This window comes from Drosophila yakuba, chromosome 2R (assembly GCF_016746365.2).
Source record: "Drosophila yakuba strain Tai18E2 chromosome 2R, Prin_Dyak_Tai18E2_2.1, whole genome shotgun sequence".
In the NCBI taxonomy this organism is placed as follows: Eukaryota; Metazoa; Arthropoda; class Insecta; order Diptera; family Drosophilidae; genus Drosophila; species Drosophila yakuba.
The window spans coordinates 11,350,737-11,375,989 of NC_052528.2; the positions used below are offsets into that span (position 1 = coordinate 11,350,737).

General features: G+C 43.0%; 2 protein-coding genes across 14 annotated transcripts; one reads left to right on the top strand and one right to left on the bottom strand.

Annotated features, from left to right (window-relative positions):
* The first annotated feature begins 74 nt into the window (after positions 1-74).
* Positions 75-3,713, top strand: LOC6530153 (sodium-dependent nutrient amino acid transporter 1). 3 transcript variants are annotated; one of them, XM_002091059.3, is made up of 6 exons: positions 75-1,490; positions 1,551-1,833; positions 1,889-2,108; positions 2,169-2,546; positions 2,599-3,337; positions 3,404-3,713. In XM_002091059.3, the coding sequence occupies exons 1-6, from the start codon at positions 1,365-1,367 to the stop codon at positions 3,545-3,547; spliced, it is 1,890 nt and encodes a 629-aa protein (XP_002091095.1). In that variant the 5' UTR covers positions 75-1,364; the 3' UTR covers positions 3,548-3,713. The 3 variants fall into 3 exon arrangements, with proteins under 3 accessions (XP_002091095.1, XP_039227810.1, XP_015052606.1); XM_039371876.1 differs by having other exon boundaries at positions 75-329; positions 1,350-1,833; XM_015197120.2 differs by having other exon boundaries at positions 75-1,833.
* On the bottom strand, positions 3,577-23,187 carry LOC6530154 (AF4/FMR2 family member lilli). 11 transcript variants are annotated; one of them, XM_039371877.2, is made up of 9 exons: positions 22,438-23,182; positions 9,328-9,499; positions 6,988-7,389; positions 6,114-6,241; positions 5,788-6,031; positions 5,612-5,726; positions 5,396-5,537; positions 5,254-5,327; positions 3,577-4,980 (listed from the first exon to the last, which is right to left on the bottom strand). In XM_039371877.2, the coding sequence occupies exons 1-9, from the start codon at positions 22,603-22,605 to the stop codon at positions 4,782-4,784; spliced, it is 1,644 nt and encodes a 547-aa protein (XP_039227811.1). In that variant the 5' UTR covers positions 22,606-23,182; the 3' UTR covers positions 3,577-4,781. The 11 variants fall into 11 exon arrangements, with proteins under 11 accessions (XP_039227811.1, XP_039227814.1, XP_039227813.1 ...); XM_039371880.1 differs by having other exon boundaries at positions 7,228-7,389; positions 22,438-23,180; XM_039371879.1 differs by lacking the exon at positions 22,438-23,182 and adding an exon at positions 12,110-16,655 and having other exon boundaries at positions 9,328-9,974.
* Positions 23,188-25,253: the final 2,066 nt, after the last annotated feature.

Consider the following 25,253-nt stretch of genomic DNA (forward strand, 5'->3'; position numbering starts at 1 on the left):
TAGGGCGGCGGCTTGATCAATCGCTGAGCTACGATTGGTTTAGGAGTCTGAAACTGGCACGCTTAATTGAGATGATTTGGATTTTCAGGGCAGGGTCGAAGTTCCATATACATTCATAGGAATTAAAAACATGCGTACTTTTTCATTCAAATATTTTGAATACTGGTTCTTCAGGAACCATGTATGGATGCTTTTTCGTTATAAGAATCAGCTTGTGCCGCTGCTCTTAAGTGGGTTCCATAGGTTTCCTAGTAGATTATCTGGTACATGTCGGTTAGTCGCATCAGGCAGCTCGTTAAGAACGGTTCGTTTTTAGGAGTCTAGATTGTGTATGTTCCCGAGGTGCTCATAAATTTATTGTGGTGTTTTAGTGCTGGTTGCAGATCAAATAGTGCGTTTTTAGAATGAGATAAAAGAAATTCTTCCCACAAAATTTGGCTATATACCTTGATCCCGGCCAATTGTGATAAGGCAACCCACATATGAAGCACCCAAATCTTTTTCAAGAGCTTGTGTCAACATTTTTCGTCTGGCTGTTAGATTTGAATTGGGTTGACGAACCGTGTGTAAATTTGGCTCCTAACACTTTGCAGCCATGCATTCAGATAAGAGCTTCATCTGGCAATTCTTCGGATTCCACAAATATTTGGACATATGCACCTTGGTGCCAGAGCTGCAGAACATGGAAGACATGTCAAGTGCTGTGATTTGTGGTCGCGTTGAACTGTCGATGATTGCCATTTTTGCGATTTTGCCTATCAGCCAACTGCAGCAAGACTCATAAATTACATTTTGAGATAGGTATAATTAATTCGGATTAATACAGATTTCTGATTTGTATGAAAGTGATTTGACAACCAGCTTGGTATGCTATTGAAGAATAAATGAGCTGTGATATCTTGTCAACAAGGTAGCAAGCCTGGCTCTTCATCAATGACTAGATATGCAAATTTCTGCCGATAACGGTCATCATAAATGGGGATTAAGTTCGAATTTCTATTTTTGGGCCAGCTCAACGATCAAAAGCTATAAAATTCAGAGTAAACAAATTCATAAACTAACGAATTAACGAAAGTCACCTGTTGTCAACGCTTGACGTTAGCTCCACATTGTTAACCAACTAGTTTTTGGCGAACTGGAAATTGCTTTATCGCGTGTTTTGGTGACGAGCCCTTAAGCGCCATGATACTTGATATACTGATTACTGATCCTCCGATCTATATAAACTGAGCTATTGTGCTCCAGCCTGTCTAGTGTTTTGTGTCTTGTGGCCGTCCATCCGGATGCATTTGAGCTTTTGTGTTGTCTGCTGCCTGCATTTCATTTTGTTGTCTTGTACCTCAAATTAGCCGTAAACCTAAATAATGGACGATGCTGCAGAATACCAGAAACTCCGGCGAAACATGCAGGTAGCTCAAGGAACGAGTGAAGTACATACAGGCTTACAGGATGGCATCAGTACTGTGGTGTACACCGCGGAGGGCGAAGAGGTGAGTGTCCTGGGAGCCATTGGACGTAGGACTTGCATAACATATCCTGCGCCTCAAAAGCTTACCATAAATTGTGAGGCGGAATCGGAGTCCTCCGGCCAGCGCGATCAGTGGAGCAGGGGAGTGGAGTTCCTCTTCTCCTGCATCGCCCTATCCGTGGGCCTCGGCAATGTCTGGCGGTTTCCCTTCATTGCGCTGGAGAACGGCGGTGGCGCCTTTCTGATACCCTATGTGATTGTGCTGCTGCTGATTGGCAGACCGGTTTACTATCTGGAGGTCATCATTGGGCAGTTCTCGAGCCGTGGCTGCATCAGGGCCTTTGATATGGCGCCTATAATGAGGGGTAACTTTGATGGAATTTATTCCTGTGCTGGTTGCTATTTCTGTCTTTCGTTCAGGAATTGCCTATGGTCAGGTGTATTCCACCGCCTTGGCCACCACCTACTACGCCTGCATTATGGCCCTGACCATCAGGTATTTGGTGGCCAGTTTCAGCGAGGTCCTGCCCTGGACATATTGCCTGGTGGAATGGGGCAAAAGTTGTGTGGCCACAGGAGTCACAGCTGCCAATGACTCATCCATTGTGCAGGGGGTTTCCTCCGCCGAGCTGTTTTTCACGTGAGTTTGGAGGAACGTTCTGAAACATGGTATCCTTAATTACCTACCCAAATAAAACAGGCAAACGGTTCTAAGGGAGCCCGAAACGCTGGAGGATAGTGGACTGGGTACTCCCAGTTGGGATCTGGTCCTGTGCCTCTTGGCCACTTGGGTGATCATTGGCACTGTTTTGTCAAAAGGCATTCGCAGTTCTGGGAAAGCTTCCTATTTCCTGGCCCTATTTCCCTACGTGATCATGATCGTACTGTTCATCCGGGCGGTCACTTTGCCAGGTGCCTGGCAGGGAATTGTGTACTTCCTGAAACCCCAATGGTCCCAGCTACTCAATCCGCACGTGTGGTACGCGGCCATCACCCAGATGTTCTTCTCGCTGGCCATCTGCTTCGGAACCCTGGTCATGTACGCCTCCTTCAACGATTTCAACAAGAATGTACACAAGTAAGCTCAGATCGGTAATTTTAGATCACTTTTATGAACCATGCCTTTCCAGGGATGTGATAATAATCACCACCATTGACTCGCTAACGTCCATTCTGGCTGGTTGCATCATCTTTGGAATCCTGGGCAACCTGGCCTTCGAGACCAACACCGAGGATATTTCGCAGGTGGTCAAGGGTGGAGCTGGACTAGCATTCATTTCCTATCCGGAGGCCATTGCCAAGTTCAAGTACCTTCCCCAACTGTTCGCCGTGCTGTTCTTTTTCATGCTGCTGGTGTTGGGCATAGGATCGAATATTGGAATGGCCTCGGCTGTGGTGAATGTGGTTAAGGATCGATTCACCCACTTGCCGCATTGGCTGCTAGCCCTGGGCACTTCGATAGTTGGATTCCTGTGTGGCCTGGTGTACATGACTCCGGGCGGACAGTTCGTACTGAATCTCGTCGACTTTTATGGCTGCACCTTTATAGCCCTGGTCTTAGCCATCGCAGAGTTGTTGGCCGTGGGCTGGATTTACGGCGTGAAGCGCATCTGCAGCGACATTGAGTTTATGCTGAATGTGAAGACTGGCTTCTACTGGCGCATCTGCTGGGCCCTTGTGGCACCTGGGCTGATGTTCCTGGTCCTCGTCTACATGCTCTTCAGCTACGAACCGCTGACGTACAGAGGGGTTGAGTATCCAGCGGACTACTATATGGCTGGCTGGATTATCTGGGGACTGGGTGTGCTGCAGCTGCCCTTCTGGGCTTTGGTCACGATTTTCCAGCAGCCAGGGAAGACTTTTGGCAGTGTAAGCAAACGGTGTATACATGTATCTTTAGAAATATAAATACAACCTGTTTCTTAAACCCCACAGAAATTCCGAATGGCCATGCAACCCACTGCCAATTGGGGTCCGCTGCAGACGCAAAAGTTCGAGGCCTACATACTCCATCGGAAACGCGAGGCGGACTTTAAGAGCCCACGTGGCGGATACTTGTTCGACAATATCTTTGGCTAATGGCTAATGGATAATGGCTAGAGGACCAGTTTAGTGTATTTCAGTGTTACGCTTTATTATTAATGCTAAACGCGCTCCAAGCTTGCAGCTCAAGATGTGACAAAAAATTTCGAACATTTGGTAATTAATATATTCTTAGGCTTTAGGCTTAGCATAAGCATTGAGAGTTATCTGTTTTTTGGTTATCTAAATAATTGGATTTGTTTTGGAAAAAAAAAACCACAGTGAATATTCAATGTTAGCTAAATGATATTGTCTTTGACTGGGTCAAATTAGGTTCTATGGCTGGGACTATCCCTATTCATGGGTTTCATTATGTTCTTTGCATTTGCGGCTCTGCTCGGCTTTAGTTTAATTATCACAGCACTTTTTGATTCTGTTGTTATTGTGCAAAATTATATAATTCTCAAATATTTGTGTATTCGGAGCAAAGACTATTTACAATTGTCATAAATGTATGCTTTTATGTACGGTTTAAGTCCTAAAGTGTAAGTGGCAAGCTGCAGCCAAGCAATAATTAGTCAATGTTTTGATTGAAAATCTTATTTGGCTTAATCATTTGCTTAGATATATAAAATTTGCAATTTTAAACAATTGTTTGACTCAAATTATGTTTAGATTTGCTTATATCTTTGGCAGATTTGTGTTAGATTTGGGCAAAGTTAGCTACATCCCCCATCCCTTTGATGAAACCCTTTCAATTGCATTCATTCCCCAGCTCGACAATCTTTTAGGTTTTTTAATGCTAAGAATTGACTCTTGGTTTGCAGATTTCATAGCCTACATTTCAGCGCAAAATTCAGCGTTCAAATAGGTGATTTACTACTAGGATATATCGGTATACATATATATAGTTCCCACTGAATCTCTATTTGTTGGGGCTAAAATGGAAGTTCTTCGCTACCAACTCACACTAGATATGGTCCTATTAATTGGGCTTGCCTCTATATGATTTATAGAAAAACCTAGCACACGATATGAAGTTGCCTTGAGTATATTGTCTACTACTTAAGTAAGATGCCTAATCGCGGGTTCCCTAGCAGCGCTGATAATGCCGACTCTTAGTAGAGAAAGTTGAAAAATTTGTATAGGCCTAGTTAATATCGAATTAGAATCACGTAACAGGTGCAGTTTCCTTCACATTGCAGTGCTTGTTTCGCATTAGCTATGGCTTAGCTCCAGATCCGCTATGTACAGATACAGATAGAAAAATACGTGGCTCCGGCGCTCTAGACTAAAAGGCCTGTATTGGTCGATAGAGTCCGGTGTAGCCGCACAGCCGCGCCCGCAGCGCCGGAATCAGGAAGGCGGCCAGCGAGATGTCCTTCAGCAGCTCGGCGCACTCGCACACCAGCAGATACATCTTGTCGCCCTTCTGCGAGGTGCTCTTGTGCAGGGCGATGCGCCTCAGGCCCGCGGCACGTGGCAGGTACCTGAAACGAGAGTGGAGTGGAGCGGCAGTCAGACTTCGTATAAGCGCCACATGCAATGGTGTAAAGAACATTTATAGATGGGAACTACACAAGGGGAAATCATTGTCTGCAGCGGCATTTGTGTTAGTTGCAAGCAAGGACTTTAGACTCTACAGAATCTTTGGTTGCAAAGGAAATCTATAAGTGCCATCTATAAGTGTATCTCAAAATGAAAACATTATGTGAAACAGCTATCAATATATCCTCATAGAGACACTATTTCTTCAAGTGTACCTGTACAACATCCGGGCTCCAGTCCAGTAGAGCCAGTTCTTTTCGAATCGTTCGCCATCGTCGCCCTCGAAAACCTGCGGAATTAAAATTGAATTTTTCATGATGGAACCCAATCCCGCTTGGACTGCCACTACTATCCCACCTTGAACACGCTAATAATGTAGCCGGTGGCCGCGGTCTGCGATTTCTTGAAGCTGCCCACCTCGTTGGAGGGCAAAACCAGCGGCGGGCGGCAAATGGCCGCCACCTCGCTGTACAGGTCCAGTGTGTGGGCGGCAGTGTATCTGGCAATGAATCGAAACATTTAGATTGGCGAGATTGAGATTGGGCAATTCAGAGCCCGGATTGGAGCACTCACTTGAGAGCCTTTGGCTCGAACTTGGACAGCGAGGAGACGCGCAGGCCAGCATAGAAGCTGGAAGGATCCGTCTGCAGCGTGTTGATCAGGTAGTACGAGATGAAGGGGAATTCGGCTGGGAAAAGTGTAATCAATATGAAATGTATCTAGAGTCAGATTACCCAGGTTGCACTCACAACTCTTCTCCATGTTGGCCAGCAGCATTCCGCCCACTGCCGTGTTGGCCTGCTGCACTTCGGTCACCAATTCGGCGGCAATGGAGCGCTGCTTGAGCAGCGGATGCGCGAGTGGCGACTCCATCACCGGATCGATGGCCTCCAGAGGACTCATCAAGTGCACCAGGATGCACAGCTTCGGATCGGAGACTTCCAGGACACTAAGAGGGCTTGTGGCCTTACCATCGGCACTTAAGGCGGGCAGCTGCAGAGGGAGTCTATACATTAGTCCCAGCTCAAATCCAATTATTTTAAACATAAAATATAAGAAGAAGTAAAATACTCACAGGAATGCCAGCTGGCAGGAATCGGTCCACACTGTGTACGGGAATGATGAAGCAGTCGCGATCCAGGGTGGCCAATGAGATAGGTTCCGCTCGTGTGACTCCCGAGTTGGCGCCGCCACCAAAGTTCACTGTAACGTACAGTGAGATACTATTAGTAGGGCCCTCGAAAATGCAATGCCACAACAGTTAGCCATTTAGTTATAGAAATATTCAAAAAACGTTTCAGCTTTCGGCAAGCCCATGATGATCGAGTCAAAGCGTAGCCTTAAGATCCTCTTTCAGGCTGCGATTAATATGCGATTAGCTGGAGTTAAAGGATGTCGATACCAGAGCTCTTGTTGTGGTGCATGTGAATCCCCAGAAGCTTGCGGCGAAATACTGAAAGCGTGGCGTCTCTGAGAACGTGTCTAGCTTTCAGTATTTTCACTAGTTAATCACCAACATTCAGATGTGGAAAACGGGAAACACAAAACAGAAATGAAACTGGAAACGGAAACGGAAACAAGACAGAACTTGCAACAGTGGAAGTAAAATTGAAGTATTTGTAGAATATCCGGCTTGGAAATCGGAACTCTCGAGGGTTAGCTACGTGAAACGTGCAACAAACGTTAATTGGGGAAACTTGGGGTGGTATTAGGGTGTTTTCTTTTTGGGATAGGGGGTGCAACATATAGGGTTTGTGTTTGAGTGTGTCAGTGTGTTTTATCTCTATGGTTTTTGGGGTGAGCTGGCTGGCAAATGACATTAATGTTGATCAAGTTTGGGCAGCAACAACAACAACTATAGTTGAGATCACATCAGATCGCATCAGATCGTATCAGATCGCATCAGATGGGGCTCTCAATTATATTTCGATTTCAGGGGGGACTCAAACCTTGCCGCGTGGCTGCAGCTGCGGCCGCTAGCAATGTTGTTGTTGCCGTGGCCACTGTTGCATCAGCGTACCCCAGTGTTGTTGCTGTTGCTGTTGCCAATAGATGTTGCTGCTGCTGCTGCTGCATTTGCTGCTGCAGCTGCTGCTGCAGTTGCTGCTGTAGTTGCTGCTGCTGCTGCTGCTGTTGCAGGCGGATCAAACTGTTACTGGCGCTGTTGCCGTTGCTGTTGCACTCCGTACCCGGTCCGCTGCTGCTCCAGCGCATCAGGGAGACGGACGGCCGCCGGTCGACCAGCGGCTGCGGAATGTCCAGCTCGTAGGGCAGGTTGCCGGGCAGGGCCAGCGAGGGGGCGGTGCTCGAGAGCGGGGTGCTCGGGATGCCTGACAGGGCGCTACATCGTTCTGAAAATTGGAGGCTCTCGATACTTTATATGCACACAAAGAACACAAAACACACACAGCAAACAACACAGAACAACAGAACAACTGGAAACCTAGAAAATCGGGCGGGTGTGGGGAAATGAGGGTGTGTTTTTGGTTAAATCGTAATCTGTGTTTCGTTTGTTGGATATGATGGCTATTTTATATTTGTGCACTCGAGAAGGGACAAAGGCGGCTTAAAGGATTCTCTGAAAATATTTTAAGTTTGTCCGTTATCCCTATTTAAAAGAAAAAAGGATATGCTAAACTTTTTATATTACACTTTAAATAATTTATTTTATAAATATTTACAAGAAAAAAGTTCTTTAATAATTTTATTTTTTAGGAAACCGTTTGAAGCGTTCTTAACGTTGCCTTGTATATACGATTTAAAAATTAAACGCTTTTAGAAGATTGTTCCTAATTAATACATTTTAAGTGGTATATTAAATGTAACTGGAGTTCAAAGACATTTGTAAAATATTCCATGGATACAGTATAGCCACCGTAATCTTCCCGTTTACTTTAAAAATGAAGTTCCTTCTCGTTTGCTGATATTATTTACAGTGTGCTCCAAAACTAGACACATTCACCAGTTACGTGGGTTAGTAGGCTCTGCTGCCAAAGAACTCCACGGACCTTGCGTTTTGGCCCAGATTCAAGGCCATTGCCAAAAGGGAATGGGTGTGCAGATATTGTTATAGAACCCAAACTTACATACGCTCTTGCCTTTGCCTTCTGTGCGAGCTTAGTGCCCCCAAGCCAAGCCAACTGTAAACTGCAAGATTAGCTGATGCTGGCACTAACACACTCACCTCTTCACACACACTCTCACGCACAAAGTAGCACGAATGTAATTAAGTTCCCTTAAGTTAGTAATGCATAAAATATTTAGCAACAAATAGGAAATAACAAGTGTTTCATTTCATTTGTCTTCTAATCAAATGTTTCCATATAATTTCATATTACTAACAATAAATACCAATTTGAAATAATCTTTTTTGGTAGTTATTATACAATTTTTAACATATCTAATGCCTGATCTGTATACTTCAGAAAGGCATAAAGTTGAATCTTAAAGAGCTATTTATATATATGACAAAATTAAAAGTTATTATCTAATCTCTGCTAAGGGGCAAATATTTGTTATTGATTATTTAATAGTTCGTTAATGAACACGTTGAAACTTTGCCTTACCATCAATTCAAACTCAATAAGGCACTTTTTCCCACCATTCAATTAGTGACACACTCAGTCTCACGTTATATAAATAATATACCACGCCCCTGCTAAACTGAGCCCCAATTAGGGCGCCATAATAAATGGCCCCACCTGTCAGGAGGCCGTTTGTGGAATTGATAAAAACATTTCAATTGAATGCCCTGATGCCCTGCAATGGCTGAAATGCAAATGTCTGGTTAATGGAGCACAAGTAACTGAGGGCCAGGCTCAAGCGGCTACAAAGGACCAAAGTAATGGGGCGGGACAGAGACAGGGATAGGGGTGGAGGTGGAGGGAGTGAGAGGAATAGTGAGCCATGTTTGTGCATGATTGAAATGTACGCTAGGTTTAAATGCCGACACTAAGCAGTCGAAAGAGTGAACAGGGCGACTAAATTAAATATCATGAACAAAACTGGGACAGCCTTTTTGGTGTATTTAGAGCCAGATTTTACTAGATAGATAGTAAATGAAATGGGGAAATTAATAACTGCTACATATAACTGCATAGGACAGTATATAAATATAAATATATAAATATAAGCTTGTATCTGTTCATGTATCTGTTTTGTTCCACTTCATATAGTAAGCAATACACGAAGTGCGCTGTTCACCCTTTCGACGCTCTACTGTACTCGCAATGGCGTTGTTGTTGCTGCTGCTTCTGTGCCTGCGTTGTGCAAGGCAAACGACAATTTACCTTCGCCCACATCGTAGCCAGGTCGGTTGGGCGAGAAGAAGAGGTGGGTCCTGTAGTGGATCTCCTCCGGCTGCTGGACGAGTCCCATGTCCCGGGAGCGCTTCGTCCTGTTGGCCTTCGACTGCAGCTTACCGCCGCCGCCGCCCGTTTTGCTGGCCCCCTCGCGAAAATTCTTGCGAAACATTAAATTCATCGTGAGTTCGGTGGCTCAAATGCGTCTGGTGGGGTGAACTTGTTGATGTCGGTGGGTGGTGGGTGGTGGTTGTTGGTTGTTGGTTGGTGTACGGTGGATGGTGGGTTGTTGGTGGTGCTGCTGCTGGTGGGTTCTCCTAATTGCTGACCGCTCGGGATGGGTTGTGTTTATCTGTGTGCGTGTGCCTGCCCGCTTTGTTATCTGATTTGTCGTTGCGGGGTTTTCATTTGAATTGCTTTCGCCGAGTGCCTTTTTGTTTGCCCTCCTATTTGGGGCGGTATTAAATTTAATTTCTGTTTTAGAAGACCCGCAATTTGTTTGCATTTGGCAAGGCCACACAGTCAGAACGAAGAGACAGTTAATTATTTATATTGGCTTTGCGCGCTCGTTATTGAAGTGTATTTGTCGACAGACTATATTATTTATCTTAATAACAAGCAATAGTTTTCTCTTTCTATAATTATAATTATGTCGTGAGTTATGGTGATATTCATCTTTGAACAATTTTTTTCTCGCCATAGTCTTGGCTTTCTAACTCGACCCGCACACGCGAATTCACACTTAGCCCGTCGAGTTCGTTGACTTGTACATATATTTGGCCAACGAAAAGGCAGCAAGTCCTTTTTGGGGCTAAGTGAGCACACACAAGTGTGTGTGTAAGTGGACGCGAGTGTGGCAACGGCAAGCGGAAATTGCCAGTTTCCGGCTCAAAATTACTTAGCCCAACCGAACCGAGTTTACTTGCAGGATACGCGAACTCGAGCTCAAGTTTCCCTACGACACGTAAGAAGCGCAAAAAGTACAAAAATATAAAAGGGGAAAAAAGGCGAAAAAAAATCGAAATGCTCTGCAATTACTACTGTGTGTTTGTGCGAGTTTAATTAGTTCAAGACACGGCGTAATTAGTTTTATGGTCGCTTATTGATCGCCCTGGTGCGATAAATTTGGACAGCTTTTCGCTGAAACAACGAAGGGGCGTGGCAGGACGCGTGGGCGGGCGCAAATTGAAAAGTGCTTAGCCAACAATGGGTTGGTAATTTATAAACAGCCTGCTGGCTTAAATGAAGCATTAAAAAGGAAAAGCTTAACGGAAATTTTGTAACAGTCAGCAAAGCAGAATTAGGTGAAATATAACTTTTCCAATAATACTCTTTTCAATTAATTGAAATCTTTGACAGCTGGCATTACTTCAAAAACTCAAACTAAAGCTTCAAATATAATTACGAGCTAAAGAAGTCATAATTTATTCAACTCAATGTAATATATGCCATATTGCATTTCAGTTCATCTTTATACAGTCACCAAATGATTAGACCATAAAGTTCAAGGCGAATAAACTTATTATATTATCATTATATTGCTCATACGCCCCGTGGTGCCTCTACTTAAGCTGCCAAAGGGTATTACTTGAGCATTATTCCTTTTGCACACATTTGGTACCCGATGATGATGATAGCCCAGCTAAATCCATTAACTAAGTCAATCGCGTAGGCCATCAACTCACGCGAAAATCAAACGCAGAGCCACAAGGAATTCGATCGTAAACATTTTTACACCACTCTCAAGTGGCTGGGCCAACTACGAGTATAATTAATTCGCTTTACGAGCCACAGCAATAATGTCCATCATTAAGTGGGGCCACATATCACATTGAATCATAAAGGCGAGACAAGTGTGAGAGGTAATAACCCAGCCGAGGAGAAAATTGTGCGGAATTTTCTGGCCAGAAATAAACAACTAATGACACACAAATTTTGCGTTTTGTGCATTTGCCAAAATACAAACCGAGCAAGAGATAGAGCCACGAAATTTATAAAATTAGATTTTCATTTGGGGGGGAATTGCGCGTGCTGTGTGTTTTTTTTTGTACTAGGTCATGGGATTTACGGCCCTTGACCTTGGCTACAATTTAACCCTACAGCTGCATTGTGTTTGTGTGCATATATTTCTGCTGAACTATTTCGTGAATGATAGCGAATCGTGCAGGATCTGCGTATAGCCATACATACATATAGATACATCAGCCCGTTTATGTGGAGCTAAACAAGCTACAAGCTGAAATGGTAAATTAGATCAAAAGCGTTTTAAATTTATTATTTAGCATTCCATATTTCCTTGCTTTAGCAACTGTATCTAAAATGGTGTGAGCTTTTTTGTTTTCCGCGTTTCAATTTCACTCAGGTATTTGCAGTGTTTTTGTCACTTGACCGACGAACACTTTACTCGTAGTTATTTTTGCTTCAAATGGGCACTTATCAAGATATATATCCTATGCACATATATGACATTTCTTTTGCATTTTCATTTGGCCCACATTTGTGGCTCTTGGCCCACTGACCAACCAGTTTCGACTGGTTTCAAGTGGCCAGAAGCGAAAACCCGAGCGTACACAGGACACAGTGACACCTTTGTTGTTTTGTAACGAATTTTTATTTGTATTTGCTCGGGGCGTATGCGTAATATTCTAATTAGTTTAATATCTCGTTCAAATGCCTAAAGCGCGACACTTATTTATGAGTCATCCATCGTTCAATAAATAGAGCGATTGATGGACCTTATCGGCCATTAATGCTTTTCCAATATACACACGCTCTTTTCGGTGACCCGCAGGGTATATGAAAACCATACGAAATGTGAAAACGTTTTGCCTGCGACGCGACAAGAAATCAACTGGCACTTGGAGAGCTTTTCCGCTTTTCCGCCGACGCGACTGCTGACAAGGCGATGTGGTCGATGTCAGATCGCTCATCGTTCGCTGGGCGAGCATTTTTCATTAACTTTGTTCAACTTATGAAATTTTACAGCCAAGAGACATCGCAGCACTGCGAAAAGCTCCTGTTCGTCACTTGTTGCGTATACGCCGTGTGGGACGGACTTTCAACGGACGCTCCGGCTATAGTTTATGTTGTATATTAATCAAATATTTATTGCATTGTATATATTTCATGTGTGGCAATACGCTTTATGTCCTCACGGCTCGACCAATTAACAGCAAGTGAAAATGAAATCGAAAATGCTTCTGAAGCAGAAAAATAAAACAAACACAGCGAGAACGTAAAGCTGCCCACAAATAAAAACCCGCAGACTGAGTTCTCACTTATTTGGGCATTGCTAGAAGTTGGCGGGCATATTAGTTTTTCAACGGGTTCGTTAAAAAAACCGAACATTTAATAATATATTTTTGTTGCTTAAAGCAAAAGCTGAAAATGAGATACCCCATCTTACATATAAAGTTAATAATACATTGGGAATGGGTACTTATTATTTCAATCCACAATTGGCTAGCTTTTTGTTTTGTTGCTTTCCGTTTCTCTTTTTATACCTTTCATGGCTCCTGTTAGCCGCTGAGTCCTTTGTATTGGTGTGTTGTTTTTGTGCTGCGTGCTCTGTTCTCCGCTCGACTTTTTATTGATTAAGTGTTGTTCCTGTTCCTGGAGTTCCCCCACCCGCCAGATATTCCTCCCCCTGCCTAAAAGTTCGCTCAGGGAAAAGTTTTCTCATGGCATCCGGAAGTCATTTGCTTTTTGCTGTTCGTCCTGTGGCTTCAGCCTAATTGGTTGCTGACTGTATAGGGTATATATAATTCTGTACGGTACCTAGTTTATTTTCCAACAGTTTGGTTTTTAAAATATAATCAAAGTTTATCGACACCAATTTACCACCAGACTCTGTAAAGGGGTTTTGACATTTTCCAAATACCCGTAATTAATTTGAAGGATATTTTTGGATACATTTGTTACCACGATTATCTTGGACCTTGAAAGGAAGCCTTGAATATTTATTTCTTGTTTTAGACTTATGCCTACGGCAAAGTGAACCATAAATTTGGTTGGAATTCCTTGTGCAGCTGGCTAAATCCCAAGCCCAGGTGCATCCGCATTTGAAAGGCTTTCATTTTTGTGGCTTCAACTGGCAGGAGAGCTCGGGGGACTTGGTGTGATTTACATGTGTCTAAGCCGCCTCCATTTCCCATTTCCCAGCGCCCAGGACACCGGTCACCGCAGTTGTCATGCAGTGGGGCTTGCCTATGTGAGATGACCCTGCCACAGACCAAACTGTCTAACCCCCGACCATTTCCCGCTGCATGCAACATTACTGCATTTTGGACTGCGGCAAACAAACACGCAACTTGCCGCTAAGTGCTCGGCAAAAACAAAGTTAATCAGCCAAAGAAATGCAGTACAAACCGCAATGCTGCACTCAGAAAAATGGAGTTTATCTTTACCATTGTGGTCATTGAAATAGTGTATACCTATATATTTTTTCCACCTTGTGTTTCTTTTAGAGATCCTTTGTGGTTTAGTTTTGACCCAAGTTTGATGACCACATAGATATTCTCCGCGGACTTGATTTACTGCTTTATCAAATAGCGAGGGGAACGAACATGTTGGCCTAGTGACACGTACTTAAACCTGTGCTCCAAATGAATTTCCACGCTTCATAAATTTAAATGAATTCCGTTTTCATGGCCCACTTGAGTGGTCCTCGTGGGAGGAAGTGTCGCCATTTCCCGTTTCCCATCCATTGTGAATCTTTAGTTGGCTTTTAAGTTGCCCGTTATGAGCTGCTTAACGTGTGCATAAATTTGCTGCTATACGAGTACAGTATTCATATGTATGTATTTCCCAGCCTTTTAGTTTTATTTGGCTGTGCGTTTAAGCGGGTCGTAAGTTCTTGATTTTCCCCAGCAAGTTGGTGCTTGGCACGTAGTTGTGTCTAGCTATTTGCCCCAAACTGAAATTCCCCCGGCAGTTCAACTCTAATTTAGTTTCAGTGGGTTGAGTTGGCTTAACCAGGCAAATGTTATCTTAATTGTTAGTTATGCTGTGTGGCTTCCATTCACTCAGCCCACATTTAAATGGAAATGAAAGCGCTGTTCCTAATTTATGACATTCGTTTAGACAATGTCTAGTTTGGTTATTAAATCTGCCAGCGATGACAGTCACAACATGACTCCGTCAACCGATGTTTACTGGGTGTCGGGGGGTGTGCTCGAATGCTGATCATTAGTCTAGATGGATGGGCATTTCATGTTAATAGATAATGTGATTTATTTTATGAATTGCTACCCACTTTAGCTTTACATTGGTACAGAACGTCTAGTTAGATATTTATGTGTATATATAAAAAGCTTTTTACGACATAAACAACGTTAGGTATTTGAAAATTCGAGGCAATAATCTTTATACGTATTTAAAGACGGAGTAGAGCCAAACCTTTAACATTTAATTTACAGATCGAATCGTCCTTGAAGCGCTTTTTGAGGTCAAGAAGGTGTCCTAACACCTACAGCTCCACTATTTATTTTATGACTAACAATCACATGACAACTTCTTTGAAAATTTCTACTCCGCTGCGAACAGCCAGCCATCATGTGTCCGAGCTGTCAGTCCAGATAAATGATAAAAACGGGTGTAGCTTTCGTTTTGATTTTGATAAGGGACCGTCAGAGATATGCGATTGATGGGCAGGGAAACTAGGAACTAGGAGCTATTGGCGGTGGATGGGAGCTGGACGAGGGCCTATCGATCTATCACGCAGTAAATACCAATCAAATCCCTGGGTATCCCCGATGTCAGCTGCCGGGTAACTTTTTCCCCCATTTACGGTATGGAATTTAAAATTCCATTAACGCCAGTCACCACAAAAAACTTGGAATAGCATCGGGAAAATGGCAGGCAAATTGCAAGTAAATCTGTGTCAGCATTTTGGCTCTGCCTGCATCAGTTTCAATTTTCGCAGCTGCTTTCGTCACTTTATGGCCAACATCAAAGCGGCAAGGATAGCAAAGGGAGGCAAAGGGAGGCGGAAAAATGAAGGGAAATGCCCGGCACAAAAGGCAGAGCATAAATAACGACGTCATACCATTTCCGAGCACATAAAATTGAAAAATGCTGTGCAAATTACGTGTAAATACCAAAAGGCAGCCGAAACCAGCAGCGAAATCGCAATGAAAATGCGCGTAAATGTTGTGGCCGGAAACTGTTTGTTCATCTGCGCCTGTGTACGTGTGTGTGTGTGTGTGTGGGTTTCCTCCCAGTTTGTCTGCCAGTGTATGTGTGTGAGTGCGAGTGTCTGCGTGCTGGCGATGTCTGTGCGCAGGAGGAGAAGAAGGAGGAGGAGCCAGAGGAGGAACTGCAGCGAAGTTTATGGCGACACTTGCTGATTATTCTCCCATTTGAACGTGCTGCAAACTTTTATGGTAAACAAGTTTTCTACTATTATTTATTTGTGGCTATAAAACCGACAAGACGGATACAATTTAAACATACAACAGATGCACATGGCTTTTTGGGACTCACTCAAGCCACCCAACCGGATAAAGATTCTTTTAAACAGCTTGTCGATTGAAAATATCTCATGAAAGTGTCTTTAATATTATTGAAATGTAAATGTAATTGTGCGTTTTAATACATAGAATGAAATTTAAATTATCAGTTCAATAGTTTCGTATTTAATTCTGAAAAATATACAAAGAATTAATGCTTTTATCAAAAGTGAAATAAAGTGTCAGGATACATGGATCCTTGAGTTGAATTATAGGGAGAAAATATGAATGACTTAATAAGAATCATATTATTTACCAGAAAAAGTTACTAAATAAATAAAAAGATGTTACTCTTATAAATATTATTAGCCAGTCATTAATCTATAAAGCAAATTAAGTAATTAAAATTATATCTTTCGCTAATCTAATACCAATTACTCAAAACGGACATATAATATTAGAACAACCAGCCATTAAAAGGCACTAGATCATTGTCAATTTCCATTAGCCGCACTTCCTTTGGCCAATTTTCCAATCACTGGGCCAGGATATTTGCCATTTGCATAAGATTTGACCACAATAAAGTGGCTCGCATATGCAATTATGCCGCACACACATGGAAATTGTGGCATTAAACGCGTTACACACTGGCAAGAGCCAAAATGCTGATGTATAAATAAATCCCTATCATTCTACCATTATACGGGATGCTGACACAAGTGGCCATAACCTCCCATAACAAACAGTCGGCTATATGCGATCCCGAAATGATGGCAAGTGGCCAAGAGCACGCACAAAATGCGAAGGGTCGAGGGGCGAGGGTAGAGGAACATTTTCACAAATTAAACGAAATCGGTTTGCACTTAGAGGCAAATAGGGGGTAAACCGAATATATTTCCGAGTTAATGTGCCACTCACTCATATAGTCGCACTTCAGGGGCTCCGGGGGGCATTCGTTGAGCTTTTTGAGCCAGTGCATCAGGTTGGCCAATTTGGTGCGCTTCGTATTGGTTCTTTCGCAATCCAGAACAGTTGGCTCAAAGTCCATACTCAGCTGGAATTTATTCATCTCCCACGCTTTTTGCACTGCCTTCTGACACATTCTGCACTTCTTCGCGAACTCTGAACGGGAACTGAGCCACAAACACCTTAACCGCCACCTTTTTGCCTCACGTAGCCACATAAATAGGCCATAAATTAGCCTTAAAATAGCATTTTGTGTAAAGCCTTTTTCGGCCATAATCGCTGATATGAGACTTTGAGACTTGTCACTCAGCTGCGTTTCATTCTGTCCGTTTCATTGTTGTGTGACAAAATGAAATCCCCAACTAATTTTTACTGTCATTATTCATACGCAGCGCCGGAATCAAGACCCTGAAAACAAGGGAGCGAGTGGATATTTATGTGGCTGCCGTTGACACATCTTTTGGGCCACGAAAAATTACAGCCCCCCAACAATACAAAATCAAAAATTGAGAAATTTATTATGCAAAAATGGTTGCTCTGCTGTGGATGGCGTACTTTTGACACCATAAATCAACCACATCATTCATTGGCTTTTAAATTTATATTTACTGCTAAATTGTATTAAGCTTGCTGTTAAAAAATAAATCTTTCAAAAAGTTACAGACCATTTTGATGAGTGTTGATTGATATGTGAAGGTTTTGAGAATAAATCATAGAAATATGAATGGCAGGTTAGTATTGATCTTTTATTTGGCATATAAAGCTATCAATAAATATGCCCAATTTTTAGAGTACAACCAAACTAAATTAGAATAATCGTTCTCAGTCTGCACTTTTCCTATCAATTTTATACACACAGTCGTTTAATTTTTTTTTGTTTTTAAGCTGGCATCATAAATTCCATATTTTTATGGGAATCATGGCCTTGACTGGCCAAACACACCCACTCCGCCCCCCGTCTGGTGTGTGGTTCTTTCGGAATGGTCAACTGCTGCTAATTATGGTTATTATTTATGCGCTTGTTTTCCAAATTTGTCAATTTCCGCTGTAATTTGCGACTAATTTTTTTACTGGCCATACATACTGGTGACCAGGAAAGCCGCAAAAAGCAATTAGATAGAGAAAGTGGTGTAGGATATGGATGTGGTTTCTGTTTGTTATGGTTAGGTTTGAGTGTCCATGCGATGTCCTTCATCGATTTCTTGGGCTATTGAAATGAATATGAATCTTTCCGGGGCCATCGTGAAGTATTTATTTGCTTCAGATTAGCTGAAAAGCCCATTAATCTCGCCTAACGGCTGAAACAAATCAATTATCCCACAAGAACTGAACTCTGTCCTTTTCAAGGGGGAACAAATTCCACTATCCCTCGTCCTACGTCCTTCGTCCTTGGCCAGGCTCATTAGAATGGGTTATCACCAGCGCAGTGATGAATGTCGAAACTTTGGCGCAAAACCAACAAATTGTGAAACCCCAATTCCGGAAAACTGGGTGTGCAAAATCGAGTGAAATGCTTTTCAGAGCGCCGCCCTCAGCGATTTTTCATCCTAACAGCTTCGCATTCATCTCCAATATGCCTGCAGTATACGAGTGTACACATATCCTTCCATATATCCTTGTGCTAGCCCATGCAACTTGAAAACTCAATTTTGTTTCGTCTTGCCTTGCATCTATATTGCATTTGCATGCCGTAGAGCAAGGAAAAAGCATAAATAATTAAATAAATTAGAAGCATCGGTGGGAGGAGAGCATGATCCTGGCTTAAGGACTCTCCCAGTTGTTGGCTTATTTTTGCATGACACCATTTCAGGCACAATTTCAAGACATTTTCCGACTTGGCTCAAAACTCATTGAAGCCCGTAAGTTTTCGGGTTAGTCGGTAAAATTGAAACTATGTTAGCCAAACTGTTGAGCTTATTTCCTACACAGAACCAAATTTAGTTGTAAGTTAGATAAAACTTAGTTAAAACTTAAGAAAAATATATATTTAAATTTCCTATTTGATATTATTTGTTGCCACTGTATGAAGTGTACATCTATGTATTTATTGTAAGTTGCATATTCATTATCTAGAATATTCAGTTCTTTTTTATGCACCCCAAAGTCCGACCTTTATTTACGTGACTTTCAATTGAAAATGGAACATAGAAGGAGGAAGGAAAGTTTCAGCTAGGAGGAAAGCCATTCCTTGGCATTCATTTCATTTGCTCCGTCCTTCATCATTCTTCCTCCATAAGGAGCAGCCATTGGGGGCGTGGCCAGCCCATAAATTCCACGTGAGCGTGTGGTGCAGTGGGTCCTCGCTGTAATCCGCCATCGTAAATGCAGACATTTGGAGGCTGGATGGCTGAAAAGGGTTTTATGGTGTCCTTAGCCGGGCTTCGCGAAATGCCGCGCCATATGCATTAACGGTTTTTATTGCTAAAATAAGCGTACTTATATAGGGAACATCCAGCATACTCCTTTATGGGATTCTTGCTTTCCGCATAAATCAGAGCGTGAAGAATAAGGTTCGCAAAGTGGATTTAGGAGGAAGAACGAGGAGAAATTGTGAAGAGTTGGTTAAGCTACTTAAGTGCCTAAAAGGGCATGACATCGACGAAGAAAAAGTGCCGAAGAAGAATTTTAAGTTTCGAAAATAAACTCATATATTTTATCGCTTAGTGCACCACAACTAAGTCTTAATAACACAAGCATCCTGCTTGTTTAACTTATTTTAAGTTTACAGTTGATTCATGGAAGAGCTTACGATTGCTCTTATTCCATCTGATCCCCAAAGCCCCCAGCATTTGGCTGCCGGCCACCAAACACAATTTATCCCCATTGAGATTTAATCCGACTTGCCATCAAATACGAGTGACAGCAGCCTTTGGCTGCCCAGCTGTATTTATACTAGATACATCTAGGACATCCGTGTCCTTTCCTCTGGAGTCAGCTGTAATGAGCTCGACCTTAGCCCTGCTTCGGGCGGTGGGTTTTGCTTGTCAGTGACAATCGCTGCCAAAAGATTCAATTCAATTCCTGACCTCTGCTGCAAAAGTCCAAGGCTAAGACGATTCCGGCCAAGAAAATTAAAAAAAAAAAAGAGAATGGCGTATCAATTGCGGAAGTTGGCCAGAGAAACAGCTGCAGTGGCCACACAGTGGCACAAATTACCACGCGAATGTTGGCAGAGTCATAAATTTTGATAAATGAAGTGGTCTGCCATGTCGCCAGCTACTTATCAGCGTTGTCATTGTCCAGGTGGCTCCTGTCCTCGTCCTTTTGCCACCGCACCCACACCAAATGATTCTGGCGTTTGGCAGGCTTCCAATGACTGTTGCTCTCGGCTCGAAAAAATACCCTGAACGGCGGGTAGGTAGGCATTTAAATGGGTTTTCGTATATTGAAAGTACTCGAGGGGATTTGCGTTCGGTGGCTGTGGCTGTCCACTAGATTTCCTTCCTTCTGGTTGGCTTTTCAATTTACGGTTTTGTTAGCCTTTCGCAATTCGCATTGTTATGCCGTTCTATTTGTACTCCCATTTCGCTTCCACCGCCATAAATTTGTTCTGCATTTTTTGCGGCTTCGCAAAGGCTGCTCATGCATATGCAACAGCTCCTGGAAACGCTGCATAAATCATACGCAGTGTTGGCCGTCGAGAAAACGTCGACAGAAAAGCGCTTTCTGTTTCCTACTTTGCGGGAGAAGGACGTTCATATTGACATTTTCTAGCCGGCTGGGCAAATATTAATTAACCCTCCTGGGTGAGGGGAGGTGTCCTCTATTAAATTCCAGCCACAGACCCGTTCAGTGGGTCAGATTAACAACATGTATCCATCCGTATCCGTATCCATGAATCGCCCGTCTCAAGTACTTGTACTTTGTGGGTCACTTTGAGCATAATTATAATTACGAGCAAGTGTGCTTACAACATTTTCCAGTTTGCTGCATTCGCTCAGCTCGCTGGCCGTTTTTGTTATAGTTGTTATAGTTGTGGGCCAAACTGGGTGCTCTGCTTTTCTTGCCGGGCGATGGGACCATAAATTTTAAATTAAGTTGCACTGCCGTTGGCGGATTTCGTTGTTCTCGGCTTTGCATTGCTTTATTTGCCATATACGTAAGGCTGCGTGGACAGCTGCAAAAGCTGAAAACTGCATTTCCCCTAATTGTGAGGGATGGGAATGGGATATTTACTGGCACTTCATTTTCGCACATTATCAAAATAAATGGAAACGCGTCTAGATCGCTTGAAGCGCTCATGTGGATATAGGGCGCAATAATCAAACTACGTTTGTTATTTCTGAAACTTCTGATTGTATTTCTCGTCTCAGCTGAATTGGAACTTAAACTAATGCTAAAACTTTTCAGATAAACGCTAACTGTTTAGGAAGGCAACCTAATTGTAAGTCCATCATATAAAGTATAATACCCCCATATTTATATACTAACAATTAGGTTTTAAATTATAGGTATGTGAAAAAGTGACTCATTTATATTACACCAATGTTCTGCTTAAAATAATGTAAGTAAGCTTGTTCTTACGATGACTTTCGGTTACTTTCAAAAGAAATCTACGCATATAACGCGAAAGCATATTTTGCTTATACCAGAATTAGATTTTTGTTTTGATTACTGGTCCCACAACTTCGCTGCATTCTATTTCGGTTGCATGCAAATCTAATTCTGCGATCTGCAATAGAAATTCCTGAGCTTGCCGGGGACTTTCCTCTATATCGCGTTGTTTGCAATCAGCGCTGACAAATTGCCAATCGATTTGATGCGCCAGACATCGGCGTCGGCCTCTGTCATCCATTTTCCCCGCTCCCCAGCAGTTTTTCCCAGCGTTTCTTTAAAATCGAAAAATTTCTGTTTGCGTTTTGATGATTGCCGAAGACAATGAAATGACAATCAAAGTCACGTGCCGCCCAACGCCAGCTGCAAAAAACTTGCATGCAAATTTGTGCGAAGGAGGAAAATGAATCAAAGGGAATGGGACGATCGTTGGAAAGGGAAGGGATGGGAAGGGAAGGGTGAGCCATCCAAGGTGAAAATAAGTATCATTCGAGAATGATTCGTTTTGATTGCCAGGGCCAAATGCTTCGATTGCCAGTCTCCTTGTTGAATACAGAATTCAGAACCCTGCGGAACAACTACAACAATTACATGCAAACATTGTGTCCCCACACGCTCATTAGCCCATTAATGCCAAATGCTTATACAAGACATTTTCCCAGACCTGTGTCTTTGTTCTTAGACCATATAGGCTTAACCCTCTAACACCCACATTAAAATAGGACCTTAATCGTAAGGTCTCTTAAAAAACAACAAAAATTGTGGTAACCTACTCGGATTATAGGTAAAAGTATAGTTGAGTTTTTAGAGGCAAGTAAAAGCTACCTATTTTAACTTGACCTTTATAATTATTTTAAAAGTGTTTTTAATGTATCCTAGTAAGTAATTAAGGACACATGTAATTTCTTGTTTACTATATCATTCCGAATAGACCTCTAAAGTCAAATTAATAATTAAAGCCCGAAACATTTCGGTGGCGTGGGGAAAACTTCATGGGTTGTGCAACTCTTTAAAGTTTCATAACGTGGAAAATGGAGCAAGGAAGAGCTGCATCGAAAGATACCCGACCTTGGTTGTTAGAGGGTTAAGCAGAGTGCACCAATCGGTTGACCCAAGGACCTAGACTAACCTTTTGTGCCGGGTCCGTTGGCCGTCTGCAGCGAGGACATCGGGATGGCCAGGCAGTTGCGCGGCGGCGGCGGAACGGCGAGCGCCAGATCCTGCGGCGGTTCGGAGCGCGGACACGGCGTATACGCAATCTTGCTGCCACGTCCTGGCGTTGGACTGACGCGAGCATGCCGCCCCCCCGTCACCGCTCCCCCGCTGCCCCGTTCGCTCATCTCTGCTGCGTTTCACTTTACTGGAAAATTAAATGCATTTTCTTGTTGTCGGTTGGCAGGCACTTCCGCTGCTGCTGGCGCTGGCACTGGTGCACCTGCAGCCTTGGTTGCTGTGTTGCTGGTTTGCTGGGCTGTTGGTTTTCCGGGGCTTATGGCATCTCTCGTTATCCGGCGATTGTGCGTCAATACCCAGGCCCTTTATGCTAATGCAAATGCACGGATTGCAAATGTCTCGGGGTTATGCTGGCTTCTAGTCCCCTGCCCCACACCACCACACCACACGGCTAGTGCATTCAATTGGCTCTCGGGCGGGCGACCGTGAGCAAGGCTAAGGATGCGGCAAGGACACGCAGACGACGACGACAACGACAACGAATCGAAACTTTAGCAAGTCCGCACAGTAACTTCACGTGCCACTGCAGAAGCAGTAGCATTCAGAGTCACACGAGCAACAACCACAGCCGAGTTATCGCAAAAGCGCGACCACGCGACTTGCACTGCTCGATGTCCTGCTGTCGACTGAGCGGAAAAGTGGAAAGTGTGGCGAGTGGCAGGAGGAAAGCGACAGCTTCTCGTGCGGGCAAGCATAAAAATAACACGATGCCAAAGTGCCGACGACACACAGCAGCAGAAGGAGTGGCAGAGGCAGTGGAAACAGCAGTAGCAGCAATAGCACTAGCACCAGCTACAACGACAACGACAAAGGCCGAAGCGCAGCGAAATCAAAACAAACAAAATCGTTGGACTCAACGCGGCATATGCCAGACCTCGTGCTCGGCCCACAAGAGCCCTCTCGGAAAAACAACCAGCCCAAAAACCAAAACCCATACACCACCCATCGCCCACCTGCCACCTCCCATCGCAGACTTCTACTTTCTCTCTGCGGGAGCATCTTCAATGCCGCACCGCTGCTGCTGCTGCTGGTTGCATTGAGCGAGCTTTCCACTTCCTGGTGGAGTAAAGCTCGCCAGCTCTAGCTTTTTTCATTCACAACAAGAGAGAACGCTATAGTCGAGTTCCCCGACTATCTGATACCCGTTACTCAGCTAGTGTAAGTGCGAAGGACAGTTTTTGGCGGTTTGTGGGCGTTAGAGTGGGCGTGGCCAAAAGTTTTTTGGCAAATAGATAGAAATTTACAAGACTAATACAAAAATGAAAAAATATCAAAACATTTTTCAAAAGTGTGGGCGTGGCAGCTTTGGGCGGTTTGTGGGCGTTAGAGTGGGCGTGGCAAAAAGTTTTTTTGCAAATCGATAGAAATTTTCAAGACCAATACAAAAATGAAGAAATATTAAAACATTTTTCAAAAGTGTGGGCGTGACAGTTTTGGGCGGTTTGTGGGCGTTAGAGTGGGCGTGGCAGCATGATTCGACAAACTTGCGCTGCGTCTATGTCCCTGGAGTCTGTTTACTTAATCTCAACTTTCTAGCTTTTGTAGTTCCTGAGATCTCGACGTTCATACGGACAGACAGACGGACGGACAGACGGACAGACGGACAGACGGACAGACGGACAGACGGACGGACAGACGGACATGGCCAAATCGACTCGGCTATTGATCCTGATCAAGAATATATATACTTTATATGGTCGGAAACGCTTCCTTCTGCCTGTTACATACTTTTCAACGAATCTAGTATACCCTTTTACTCTACGAGTAACGGGTATAAAAATATGTGCGAGGAGTGCTGCCAGATCGTTGAAAGATTATACCAGGGCCTAGCAGGCGTATGCGGAATATTTCTCGGGGAGAGTTACCAAAGGTTAAGCAGTATGCTGTTGTAATCAAGGAACCAATGCTTCAATATGTTTATTATTATAAAAAATTAACCAAATTAAATGAACATTCCGTGGTAATACACATAGGTAATGTTTTGCCAAATTCTTTAGTTAGTTACTTTTAATATTGTTCACTTTAAACTGATGATTAAGCACACATGTAAAAAGCCATTTTACTTCGATATGTTCTAAAACCAGCCAGCCTGTCGAAAAGCTTAAAGCACATTTAGGACACTCGTAAAATAGATAAAGGACCCTAAAGCTTCTAAAAAAAAGTAACTGTTCTATTCTAACTTTTGCATGCAACAAACGATTTTTTGAATTCAGAAGAATCACACATTAACTTACCACAATTCCTTTATGTAACTTATACTTAACCTTTGTAAGGCCAAAATAAATAACCCACAGCATTTAAATTGTATATTCTGCTTTTGTCTTTATTTAGTTGTTTTCCTGTTAAGTAGAATAGAATTATTAAAATGGTTTTATATTCGTTTCCTTTTTGCCTGGATTTTGCTTCCGATTACACATATTTACGTTAAAGGAATTGGTTTTGCATATTGCACTTTGCATTTGCTGTGCAGATTGGTTTGGGTAGAGGTGATACCATAATACTTGTCACCTTGTCACCCACCGGATTGTTCTATTTAATCTTGTCTCAAGGTTGGTTGGTATAATCAGTTTTACAGTTTGACGTTTGGAAATTCATCTTCGATTAGATTAATTACAATTTATAGCTTAGAAATTACAGTTCTCCATAGAGTCAGTTGTTGTCCTGCGGATGAAATTTAGTTTTGATTAGGTGATCTTGCTTTGCTACAGTTTA

Coding starts and splice junctions, on each gene's coding strand:
- LOC6530153 (XM_015197120.2), top strand. CDS start 1,365: ATGGACGATGCTGCAGAATACCAGAAACTCCGGCGAAACATGCAGGTA. Junction 2,547..2,598: donor TTCAACAAGAATGTACACAA/GTAAGCTCAGAT, acceptor ATGCCTTTCCAG/GGATGTGATAATAATCACCA. Junction 3,338..3,403: donor CAGGGAAGACTTTTGGCAGT/GTAAGCAAACGG, acceptor TAAACCCCACAG/AAATTCCGAATGGCCATGCA.
- LOC6530154 (XM_039371877.2), bottom strand. CDS start 22,605: ATGCTCGCGTCAGTCCAACGCCAGGACGTGGCAGCAAGATTGCGTATA. Junction 5,538..5,611: donor TTCGAGCCAAAGGCTCTCAA/GTGAGTGCTCCA, acceptor ATTCATTGCCAG/ATACACTGCCGCCCACACAC. Junction 4,981..5,253: donor GGAGCCCGGATGTTGTACAG/GTACACTTGAAG, acceptor CTCTCGTTTCAG/GTACCTGCCACGTGCCGCGG.